The sequence below is a fragment of the Fundulus heteroclitus genome, chromosome 13, assembly GCF_011125445.2.
Source record: "Fundulus heteroclitus isolate FHET01 chromosome 13, MU-UCD_Fhet_4.1, whole genome shotgun sequence".
Classification (NCBI taxonomy): Eukaryota; Metazoa; Chordata; class Actinopteri; order Cyprinodontiformes; family Fundulidae; genus Fundulus; species Fundulus heteroclitus.
The window spans coordinates 24,025,840-24,038,280 of record NC_046373.1 but is presented as its reverse complement, the minus strand read 5'-3'; the positions used below and the strand labels follow the sequence as shown (position 1 = coordinate 24,038,280).

At 39.4% G+C, this 12,441-nt stretch overlaps 1 protein-coding gene and 2 gene segments (V, D, J or C); 1 reads left to right on the top strand and 2 right to left on the bottom strand.

Annotated features, from left to right (window-relative positions):
- Positions 1 to 535: 535 nt before the first annotated feature.
- LOC118565253 lies at positions 536 to 1,216 on the bottom strand. The segment is given in 2 exon segments: positions 536 to 846; positions 1,027 to 1,216. Coding segments are annotated over 2 exon segments (363 nt in total).
- Positions 1,217 to 2,585: 1,369 nt separating this feature from the next.
- Positions 2,586 to 3,092, bottom strand: LOC118565433. The segment is given in 2 exon segments: positions 2,586 to 2,908; positions 3,006 to 3,092. Coding segments are annotated over 2 exon segments (372 nt in total).
- A 3,019-nt stretch (positions 3,093 to 6,111) lies between these two features.
- Positions 6,112 to 10,522, top strand: LOC110366998 (zinc finger protein 32). Of its 2 annotated transcripts, XM_036145469.1 has the most exons (3): positions 6,112 to 6,171; positions 6,339 to 6,635; positions 9,507 to 10,522. In XM_036145469.1, exons 2-3 carry the CDS (start codon positions 6,374 to 6,376, stop codon positions 10,367 to 10,369), a joined length of 1,125 nt encoding a protein of 374 aa, XP_036001362.1. In that variant the 5' UTR covers positions 6,112 to 6,171; positions 6,339 to 6,373; the 3' UTR covers positions 10,370 to 10,522. The 2 variants fall into 2 exon arrangements, with proteins under 2 accessions (XP_036001362.1, XP_036001361.1); XM_036145468.1 differs by having other exon boundaries at positions 6,146 to 6,635.
- The last annotated feature ends 1,919 nt before the right edge of the window (positions 10,523 to 12,441 follow it).

Below are 12,441 nucleotides of genomic sequence, written 5' to 3'. Positions count from 1 at the left end.
TAGAATTGCGGCCATGCTGCTATCAATAGAAGTAAAAGTTAAAAATAAATGGTCATGGTTAATTTAAATAATGAAAGCATTAGTCAAAATAAATCAGTTTTAATAATCTTATTGATATGTCAGTAGTACTGAAAGGCCTGAACAGTTGAACATTTGTTGACTGCAACAAATTACCACATGGATTTTGTTTTACATATTTGTAATTCTTTAAAATCGTTCCTAACACATCATACTTTCTAATTTTGAAATAATACGATCTAACAAAAAGGAAAAAAAAAACTGAATATTGCAGATGGATAATTCAACAAAGAAATACTTAACATTTTTTTGGATAATTAGTGGTTCGACAATTGGAAAAAAAAATATTTTTTTTATTTTTTACCTAAACAGAAAAAAACAATAAAATACCTAATTACTAATAAAAATGTATTTGTAAACAAACATTTTGGGGAAACTTTAGTGTTTCAGTTTCAGAGCAGCTGTGGAGTCAGATCAGTTCCTCTCCAGCTGAGGGAGGTTTTTGTACGACGTTCTATCACTGTGTGAACGGTCTGCTGCTACCCTGCTGACAATAATAAACTCCTGAATCTTCAGCCTGAACTCCACTGATGGTCAGAGTGAAGTCAGAATCAGATCTACTTCCACTGAAACGAGCTGGAACTCCAGACTGACGAGTTGTAGCTTCATAAATCAGGAGTTTAGGAGCTTCTGATGGTTTCTGAAGGTACCAGTGGAGGTAGCCAGTTGAAACATAAGAACTGGTTTTACATCTGATGGAGACAGTCTGACCTAAAACGACAGACTGAGATCCAGGACTCTGAGTCAGGATGATGTCTCCTGATGAACCTGGGAAACATGAAAAACAGCAATTGAGACAAATTATGTTTGATTGTAAATGATTATTACTCTGTGAACAGATTCAAGAAAGCATCAGCATCCTGTTTCAGTATTTCTCCATGATGGCAGAATTCTAATTGTCCTGAAGCTGATTTCTTCCTAGAAGCAGTTCTGAGCAGAGAGTCTCACCGTGAAGCAGGAGCCCCAGGGTGGTCAGCAGTAGAGTCAGTAACATCATCATTGTGCTGCTGGTGTGTCAGTGGCTCTGAAAGGCCTGGACAGCCACTGATCAACACTGACCTCTTAACAGCTGGGAGCAGAGAGGCAGGACACATATGCAAACACACAGAGTCAGTCACATGGAGCTCAGCTAGCAGCAGCTTTCCTCCTCAAACAGACCAGTCTAAGGAGAAAGTCTGAAAGAGGAACTTTGAAAAAGTTCTCGATTATCTTTAAATTAAACTGGAAACAATTTCTGAGATTCTGTATTTTTAGACTTTTGTTAAACTCTATCATACAAAGAATCACAGAAAAAATATTTGACAGGAAAATCTCATCTCTCCTATTGAGGCTCTTTCTCTGTGTTTTGTTCTGTATTGTTTCTCCCATTCTTCATTCTGTCATTTATTATTAATGGTTATAGCTCTGATGTTTGTAAAATCTGTCTCTCCCTTAAATTGACAAAGAAACCAAACATACTGCTGTCAGAGAGAGTTTGTTCAGCTGGAAGCCCTCAATAAGGTCAATTATATTGTTATTAGTTTATTTTTCTTTATGTTCTATCAGCTCCATCATATGGTCTGTTCATTGTTGCAATACATCCTGCTGCTACAAATACTTGCATTCGTATTGTCTTAACAATAACTTTCTATACATATAAAATATCTTTTTTGGTTTGCTGCTACATTACTAATAAATGTCCAATATTTATAGTGTTTCTCTTTTGTCTTCTGTTTTAACTCTGAGCCTTACAAACAAAATTTCACTTAAATGTACATCATGAATGTTTAATGTGAAGCTGAATGACAGTAAAGTCTGTCTAAGTCTGATTCCTTTCTGTCATTTGATAATTTCAGAGAAAATGGTTCCTAACTTTATTTGATCAAGTTCAAGACTCTCTTTGCTAATTAGTCAGTCATTTCTTTCATTATTTCATCTCTGAGGCACAAGATTGACTTCACATTTCTCTCTATTATGAATATCTAATTTTAATTTTATAACAAAACAAAAAAAAAGTTGGTATTTATCCAGCTCTAAAAGTCATTGAAGTTTAGACAAAACTATCTTGATATAGAATTTTTTACAATGTGTAAAAAAAATTAGCAGATTGATGAATTCATTATCTTAGTGTTAAAAAAAAAGTTAAAGAAACTCAATGACTTCAGTTGAAAATTAGGAGATTTTTGTTATTTTGTTATTATTTGAAATTAAATTGTGTTACTTGTTTTGGATGGACTTAAATATACTTCACTGCTGGTACTGATTGTTTTGTTAGAGCTGTTGTAACTTTTAGAAATGTGATAACTGGAAAATATATTCTAGCTTTGAAGAAAATGAGAGCTTCATCAAATATTAACTTTTTTTCTTATAGAGTTTGACTTTTAATAATGGCTAATAAAAAATGAAATGCCGTGTTTCCTATGTGTGTGTTCAGTGAACTGTATCAGTCTCTGCTGCAGATTCCAGCTGCAGAACAAAGTTCAGTTTCTGTTCAGTCAGACTGAGGGAGGTTTTTGTATGATGATTTTTCACTGTGTGAACACGCCACTGTGAACACTCTGACAGTAATAAACTCCAGCATCTTCAGCCTGGACTCCACTGATGGTCAGAGTGAAGTCTAATCCATTCCCTGCTCCATTTCCACTGAATCTGGAGGAGATTCCTGAGAATCTGGATGATGTGTAGTAGATCAGAGCTTTAGGAGCTTCTCCAGGTCTCTGATGGTACCAGGACAGGCAGGGAGGGCTACAAGGTACTGTTCTACTGGCCTTACAGTCAATAGTAACAGTCTGACTGAGCTGCACTGATTTGGCTGCTGGTTGAGTCACAACAACATTTTGTCCCTCAGACCCTGAGGAGAGAGAAGAAACACTGGACATGAGATGGTGAGGAGAAACTCAGCTACACTCCAGATGATTTTCACCTGACAGAAAAATGATTTTCCTCACCCTGAGTGAAGCAGAGGAGAGTCCAGATGAGGACGCAGATCAAAGTCATGTTTTTGATGAGGAGGATTTCTGTGTCTTCTGTTGTGATGAAGGACAGCTGTCAGTCCTCCAGTGTTCAACTCTCAGGACTATAAACTCTCCCAGAGCACTGGAGCATGGTGCTGCTGATGCAAAGTGCCTCTCTATGGAAATGCTCTGACTGACTGCAGCAGGAAGTGGGATAATTCTCAGGATTCTGCTTATCAAGAAATCCAGAAATATTTTTCTTGTCTGTTTACTAAAACTATGTCTACCATACAAGACTCTTATTGGGCCTCACTGAGCAGAATTTCTTTCCATCTTGTTTGTGACCCCCTCTGAAAAAAGAGGGTTTCACAAAAATAATAATAAAAAAAAAAAAAAAAATCTTATCCCCATAATAATTCTAAATATATATTTGCAAAAACAAACAATAGTTAATTTAAGAAAAAAAACAATTGTAATTTAAAACAGTATGTTTTTTTTTTGTCAGCATGCAGTAGGGGATTTGGCATGATAACTCAATAAGTTTGTATCACATGTCCAATGGAGGAACAAAATGAACGATAAATATAACTTTTTTTTTTTTTTTAGGTCAGTTATAGTTATGAAAGCAAACATAGTACAACATCAACTTTGCTGTTATTTTTTTCAGTGCATTAAACTGGTGACTGTCAATAACTTAACTGTAATGCACATAAGACTTTCAGTCCTTTCACAGAACTAGAACACTATGTAACCTAAATTATTATCACTAAAAAACATTGTAAATACCTTAAAAATGCTCTAATTGAAATTAATAAATTCCTTTAAAGATTATTTGTTGTGTTGAAGTGTGACTGTGAGAAGGATTTCCATAACGGCATGTTATTGAAACATTTTATTGAATAAAAACTAAACAACTGTACAGTCTAAGAAAATATAATCTCTTCATCTTGTATGGATTCAGTTTGAGAATAAATTTGGATTATTTAGTGGCCTTAAAGGCAAAAAAATACTTTTTTTTGCCTTTAAGGCAAAGGGTGCTGCAGAATGATGGACTCTATAGCTGGAACAGCACCCTAGGAAGGTGGGCTATGTGAGGCCACAAAGTGTGAAACTTTTATCTTTCCTTTAACCTGTCTGTTGGTACAGTTCATTAGTGATGCATGTCTGTTACTATGGCCAAGAAGTCCAAAGAAAGAAGTGAAACACTGCATTTTTCAACCAGCAACTTCATGTGCAGCTTTTTTTTTTTTTTTTTTTTTCACTCACACACACACACATCCTTGTTTAAAGTTTAAAGTGAAGACCGTTTCTTGATTACCGTAGACATCCATTTCTTTTAAAGCCATTCTATGGCCTAATTCTGAACCTACCCATAACCCTAACCTTCAGTATATACATAACCTTAACCTAAACCTAAGCGACACCTTAGTCCTAAATCTCACCATAGCCCCGAAAAAAGTGAGGACAAAAAGCAGGACTTCACTTCACATCAAAGTCCTCATTTTATGAGTAAAATTAGCAAAAAGGTTCTCACTCTGCTGCAAGTACAGTAACACACACACACACACACACAAATTAAATTGAACAAACTAATTGAAAGTTGTATAAATTGAAACACCCGATGTCGGAATATCGTGTTTTTAGGGTTAGGGTCTGAGTGCCATCAGATTGTAAGAGAGTAATTCATGAACCCAATATTTCAGTAGACATTTCACTTAGTCATAAGGACTTATGAACAGATTGTGGGTTGGATCAGGTAGTTTCATAGGTGTTAAGATGCAATGGACAATAACTCGTGTTCAGTGATGTAGAAAGGACCTGGCAACACAGATGTGTTTTCTTTTTTTCATGTCTGGCATCCTGCTCCTTCTGCTGCTTACATAAATCCAGACATCTTACTCCCCTGACAAAGCTCACACCTTCTGCAGCTCTGCATAGAAACCTTTTTTGTCATGTAGCAGAGGAAGAAAATAAATATTGATCTGTTAACTGATCTACTGTCACTACGGTGGCTTCTGCACCCCATGGTTCACAGAATATTTTTTACTGGGTTCATCTTTAAAGAGAGAGTGCCTACTTAAGCAAATGACTGGGCACGCAAAGAAACAAGTTTAGAGAGCAACACACATTTTTTGACTCATGGTGCCCTCTTGTGGTGTGGTACGTCATGGAGAAAGCCACATCATAAAAAAAATCCTAGCAACGTATGATTTTTTTTTTTTACGGTAACAGAAGCACTTTGTAGCATATGCCAGTAAGACTTACAGGTTTTCTGGCACTGAAATGTGATAAAACATGCTGTTTAAATGGGTTAATGTTGTTACTTGGCTATACATATGGAGCAGCTGTTTTCTGTTCACAAGTTTGAGATTGTCCATGAGCAGAGAATGGTTGTACATCAGTCTTTTTTGTTTCATCTTAGCAAAATTGCCTTCAACATCTTCTGACATTCCACACATCAACATCTGTGGAATGTCAGAAGCCGCATATCTGGCCTTCTGTGGGTGTTTTTGAATAATCTGGACCGTATGAAAAGTTATAGCAAACAAAATGTGTCAAAATGTTTACAGAAAAACTTTGCGAATGTCTGGAAGCCTCCGATTCAACCCTGTTTGCTGTTGCCATGACCAGGGTAACTGAGAATTTGCACTGTGCATATGAAAGGTTACGTTTAACAAAGCATAGGTCCAAATCAGCTTCAAACTGTGCTGCAATGTAAGCCAAATTAAATTGGCTTTATGGCGTAAACCGGCCTGCTGTAAAGGCTGTATTTTACATTTATAATTTCTAAATCTGTGGTCATCCTTTACGCTCCCATAACATAATACAGCAGCATTTGTATTCAAGCAACAGACCCAGGTGATGTTGTTTTGGTTTTTTTTTTCCCCTTCTAGCAGAACTCTGTTGAAATATGTACATGCTCAAGTAACCAAGCGAAGCTTTGCTGATGATTTAAAAAAAAAAAATCTGGTTTCACTGATAAAATAACGATTTCACTCTAATTTATTGAAAACCCGTTTCCAACTAACTCAAACACACGTTTGCACTCCCGACACAAGGGGGCGGCGTCGTGCATATATCTCCGCAGGACAGCGGAACTTTTGCCAACGTTTACACACAGATTCCACCGGACCTATTTGGTGGATGCACCCGGGTGCTGGTTTGTTTACTTTTTATTTTACAGCCTCAACTCTACCACCAGATTTCTGATCAGAAACAATTCAAAACACTCAGTTTGTGCTGTTTTTTTTTTTCTTCCTTTGCTCTGTTTTTACTCAAGTCCATCTGTTTACTTGCGAATATTTGTTTTTATTTTTATTTTTTAAGCAAACTAGCGCTGACGGGAGACAGAACGGAAAGTCATGTCCACCGAGAGACCAACGTTGCCGTCGCTTTACTCTCCGCCGCCTTTCGCTGCCGCCGGAACCGGGGAGCCGGTGAGCAAACCCGTGTCAGACGTGGAAACGTTCAGGGTGTTCCTGAACGAGCGGCTGACGGCAGCTGTGGAGGACATTCTGAGCGTGTTCGGGAAGACAGTGGCCCGGTACCAGGAGCAGATAGACTTTCAGCAGCGGGAGCTGGACAACCTGCGGTCCGGGGAGGGCGACTGGAGCCGTGCTACAGGTTGGTTTGTGTCACCTGAGCAAATAGTCGCTGCTTTTATCGCGTCTAAAAGTAGAAAAAGCATTAAACAGCATTAAAAAGATACTTCTTGCTTAATGAGCATATTTTGGTTTCATTTTGTGGACATTATGCTGCTGCCACCACAAATAAAGAAAGTTATGTGATTAATAAACAACAAATTAATAAAAAAAACAAACATGATGTGTTATATGGTATAATTGTTTCCATCCTATCACCTTATAACCACAAACCTTTATGTTTCTATTGTGGTTTTGTGTGCTAGACCAGCATAAAGTAGGACATAATTGTGGAGTGGAAGCAATAGCTGATTTATTTATTTCTTCGTTTTTGTTTATTGTTGACAATTTATTTTGTAAATGACCTCATGCTCCATCAGATTGGACATAAAGCATCCGTGATCAACAATTTTCAAGTCTCGCCACATGTACTCTATTGGACTGGGGTCTGGACTTTGACTAGGCCATTCCAACACAAGGTTATTTTTCAATCCGAACCATTCCATTGTGGTTCTGATTGCCTTATATGGTTCCCTTCATCTTCGCACCAACTTTGACCCGCTTCCTTGTCCCCGCTGAAAGTATCCCTGCAGCGTGATTATGCCGCCATCATGTTTCACCACAGAGGTGATAATTCAATTCAATTCATTTTTATTTATATAGCGCCAAATCATGAAACATGTCATCTCAAGGCACTTTACAAAGTCAAGTTCAATCATATTATACAGATTGGGTCAGATTATATAGATTGGTCAAAAATGTCCTATATAAGGAAACCAGTTGATTGCATCAAAGTCCCGACAAGCAGCATTCACTCCTGGGGAAGCGTAGAGCCACAGATGTGCAGGATTAGTTTTTCACCACTCACTGCATTCTGCATGTAGGCCAAAAAGTCCAATTTTAGTCTCGGCTGCTCTTTTGAATGCATATTTGCTGTTTCCGTTACATGGCATGACAGATTTTATTCATTCTTTTTCAGTAAATCTACTCTTTTTTTTTTGGTTTTCTTCCTGCCACTCTACCATAGAGGGTTTCATATCTAAATACACATCTAATAGTTAGTCTGCTGACAGTTACTCTTCTAAGATAAGGATCTCTGCAGCGCCTCCAGAGTTACCATAGGCCTCTTGTTTGCTCCTTTTATCACGGTCACTTTAGGCAGACAGTCATGTCCTGTTTAGAAGCTGCAACGTTCTCTTTCTATTTTCAAATGATGCTTTGAACAAGGCTCTCTGAGATCTTCAAGGCTTGTTATTTTGGAACCAAACTTTGCTTTAAATGTCTCCACGGCTTTATCGCTGACCTGTCTGGTGTGTTCCATGGCCTTCATGATGCCGTTTGTTTGCTAATGTTTTTTAACAAACCTGAGCAGAACATCTGTATTCGTAGTAAAGTCAAATTACACACAGCTGCACTCGATTTATTTTTGAGGTGGCTTTTCAATGCAATTAGTTGCTTATCATTTATGTAGAGGTTAAAGAATTAAGCGGCATAGAAAACAAAAGCATTTCAAAGCTCATAGATTTTTATACATAACAACACTTCCACTTCTCATTTATCCACTACTTTAGATGTCTAACACAGGGGTCTCAAACTCATTTCTATATTGGGCCACTTTGGCATCATGAAGTCATCGAAATGGCCAGTTGCACTTGTATAGATGATACTTTTGATTTCATAATTTATTTTCAGTTCACATAGAAGTCTAAAAACATACACGGCAACATAAAATTTGCACCCTTAGGCCCTGTTTATTTAGTTTATCTCGATAAAAATGGGATATTGGGCTCAGTTACCCTTTAAACTCTCACCATTCTGCATCACTTTTTCTCTTTTTGGACATTTCTCAGTTGTTTTAATGTGCGGTGGGATATATGACATCTAGTGGCAGGATTCTGCTACTACACAGTTAAAACAACATTCGCTACAGGAGGCACAGTTTTTCTCACTTTATATAATTTAAAAGGATATATGCTTCTACTTTATGATCTGATATGCCTTTTTTTGGCTCTTGAGGGTGGGATAAATTGCCTTGACGGGCTGGATTTGGCTCGCAGGCCTTGAGTTTGACACCACTGGTCATATATTAACATAAATATAACTTAAAAAAATCTGAATAAAACACATTGTTATGTGACAAAATAGGAAAAAGAGGCGTTCAATACTTTTAAAGTTCATTGAAACAAAAACACCCCGCCTCTCGCCCATTGACAGCTGGAGATAGGCACCAGCACCCTCCGCGACCCCACAAGGGATAGGCGTGTTAGAAAAAGGAAGGATGGATGAAAGAAAAACCTTTGCAAAATGTTGAAATAAAATGTGAAAATATGAAAAACCTGCTACCTGGGACTCGATGCAGCCAAACTAACAAGTTAATAGGTAATATTGTCTAAATACACTGCAAAAGGGAACTAAAAGTAAGTACTACATGGCCGTAGCTCCAGCAGGCGCTGGCAATCGTGTACCAATCGGCTGGGTAAAGTAAAATCGTTTTGAAATAAGTGTATTTGTCCTTGATTTGAGCAGATAAACAAGATTATCTGACAATGGAATGAGTATTTATACCCCTAAAATAGGATACTTCAATATACAGCACTTGAAATAAGATGATGGAGATGAGTTGTTCCTAGTTTTAAGTGCAAACATCCTATTCCATTGACAGATCATTTAAACTTCAATGCTTCAATCAAGGACAAATGTACTAGAAATTTTTCGTATAGATATAAAATACAATGTGTTGTGAGAAATGCCATATCTGACATCTAGACACTGGCTGAATACATTCATCGTTATTGATCTGAAGTCAGATCCATGTGGCTGGAAGTTAGGTTTTTGTGTTTTTTTCTCGTTTTAGAGCCTCTGCAGGACTCATCCTGGATAAAAAAGTGTCCTGAGCACCAAAGCCTTGACGTGCCGCTGTTTCAGACCGACTGTGTTCTGGAGAAAGATCTCGACGCCTCTGCTGCTCCAATTAAGTCAGAAGGCGTCGACGAGGACTGCGGACAGCCGGAAACACCCGATCACTTTAATTTAACGCACAATCTGGAGGCAGCGAGTGATGACCGAGTCATCTGTGAGGATTCTGACACAGAGAACAGCGAAGACGGTTGGCGAGATGACGGCAACCTCTGGAAGTCAGAGGAGATGGCTGAAAACAAAGATCAGAGTTCCAGTTCCGAGCTACAGGGCTCCGCTGACCCGTGCCAGTTTAGCTGCCATGTTTGTGGCATTTCCTTCCAGAAGATGGGTTACCTGATCACCCACGCTTCCGTGCACCAGGAAAACTGCGGGGTTTGCGGAAAGCGCCTGGAACAAACCGAAAGCCTCAAGCTTCACCTGAAGGTCCACAGAGAGACGTCGTTCCGCTGCGGCGTCTGCGGGCAGAGCTTCACGCTGCGGGGGAACCTCCGCATCCACATGAGGATCCACTCGGGCGAGCGGCCGCACAGCTGCAGCATCTGCGGCAAGAGCTTCGGCAGGCGGGCGTCGCTGGTGCGCCACGTGCGCAGCCACACGGGCGAGAAGCCGTTCGCCTGCGTGTACTGCGGCCACAGCTTCACGGAGAAGGGCAACCTGACGGTCCACCTGCGGACGCACACAGGCGAGAGGCCGTACAGCTGCTCCATGTGCGCCCGCAGCTTCAGCCAGCTGTCCAGCTTCTACAAACATCCGTGTCAGAAGAAAGGCCTGGTCTGCGCCGCCATCACCGCCACCTGACAGCTGCAGCACTTGAGTGGCTGGAGAACAGGGTTCCCTGTGATGTACACTTGTTTTTTTTTTTTTTCCAAAGTAACATTGTATTACTTTTTATTGCTGACTAGAACAATTGTTATTCTTTCCTGTTTCAGCAAAAAGACTTCCGCCGTTTTACTTCTAGAGCAGGTTTATTTTATTTTCTTTCATTTTTTTTTTGCTTTTTTTCAGTAACAGACAACTTATTTTGGAAAGTAGACTAGGCTCAGTGAGTTTCCTAACAACTGATTACCTGGTAACCGGGCCAGCCAGATTGATAATATATAACATTCTCCGTTTTGCACATTATCAATCTGGGACCGCTCCCATTGAATCTGTTAGGCAAAGGAGGAACATTCAGCAGAGCTGCTTGGGCCAAGCGATGCGTAGTGCCCGCCTACCAAAGGTTGGTTTTAGCCAATCACAGCATCAAATTAAAATGTAAGCAGCAGACGTCATGAGACACCACAACAAGGTAAGCTAGTCAAGGCGCTAAACACGGCTTCATGGTATTGCTGTGTTTTCGTTTACTCTTATCATTTTTTGCCACAGCAGCATAAGCATAATGCAGCATAAAATAAACACACTGATGTTAATTAGTTGGGCTATCTGCTCAGGTAGCCAGCCTGCAGTCGGCTGCTGCGTACCAACTACAGCTGCACAACAGTTTTAAGTTTAGTTTAGTTTAGTTTGCCTGTTTTTCACTACGGAAAATATTACCAACCCGGCCTATTTGTCCTAAGGGTTGATACACAATGTGTTTACCTCTGCACACTCTTAAACTAATACTTTGTTCAACAACCTTTTTATTTAATTACAGCATTTAGTTTTCTTTGTTGGGAGTTAATCTGCATAACAAACCATGGCTTGGTCGTATTCAATTCAATTTTATTTATATAGCACCAATACAGGAAACATGTCATCTCAAGGCACTTTAAAAAGTCAAATTCAATCATATTATACAGATCGGTCCAAAATTTCCTATATAAGTGTTGAATGTTGGAGTTTTTGCTTTGCAAAAAAAATTTAAATCTATCATATTGAGAGTGCATCTCTTGTCCACATCCTCCTTCAGGTGTTCCCACAGTCAATGGCCGGTGCGAAGCCAATGCTTCAATCAAATCAAAAGGTGATTCTCAAAAGCAGGACCTCCGTGTCTGAAAACTTGTGCAACTGGGCTATTGCACCTTTTTACATTTTGTATACACTCCTGATCAAAATCTGAAGACCAGTTTAAAGAAATTGCATGATTTTGCACTTTTGGATCTTAAGAAGTTTCTAGGTAGAGCTTCAAAATGGAAAAAAAATAAGGAATGGGAACAAGAGGCCAACAGTTGTGAACAGCCAATTTATTGAAAACAACAATTTAACTCAAATGGGCTGTTCATCAGTTGATTAAAAGTTTAAGACCACATCCTTTAAAAGCCAAAATCTGTGCATAAAGGTGGATTCCATGTCTTTTCCTGTCAAGCAATCACACTGTGAAGATCTGTTAATGGGAAAGGCAGAAAAAGCTAACCGTCTTTGAAGGTGGTAGGATTGTTGAGCTGCATAAACAAGGCCTCTGACAACGTGGCATCGCTGCTGAGGTTGGACACAGTAAGACAGTCATTTCTTAAAAGATCCTCAGGGTTGTGGAACAAAAATAAAGTTGTACACCCAAACAAGTCTCACCTGCGCTGAGCCGGTGGATTCGTATGGCTGAGTCAAGACGCAGGACGATCCTCGTTTCAAATTAAGGCCATTACTGGTGTTGACTGTAGCTCAATAACAATCAGACAGCATCTACAAAGGAAGGAATTCACAAACAAGAAACGTCTTCAAACGCCACACAAAATCGCCCGTTTGGACTTTGCAAGAGCGCACCAAACATGGACATTAAAAGTTTTATTCTCTGAAGAGAAAAACTCAACCCTGATGGTCCTGATGGCTTCCAACATTACTGGCACGAGAAGGAGAAGCCACCTGAGATGTTTTCAACGCGGCACAGTGGAGGGGGCGCCATCGTGGTCTGGGGTGCTTTTTCCTTCAATGGAACAATGGAGCTCCAGGTGGTG

Excerpts from the sequence above, each read along its gene's own strand:
- LOC110366998 (XM_036145469.1), top strand. The coding sequence starts at position 6,374 with ATGTCCACCGAGAGACCAACGTTGCCGTCGCTTTACTCTCCGCCGCCT. Across the intron at positions 6,636-9,506 it reads CGACTGGAGCCGTGCTACAG|AGCCTCTGCAGGACTCATCC; the intron begins GTTGGTTTGTGT and ends TTCTCGTTTTAG.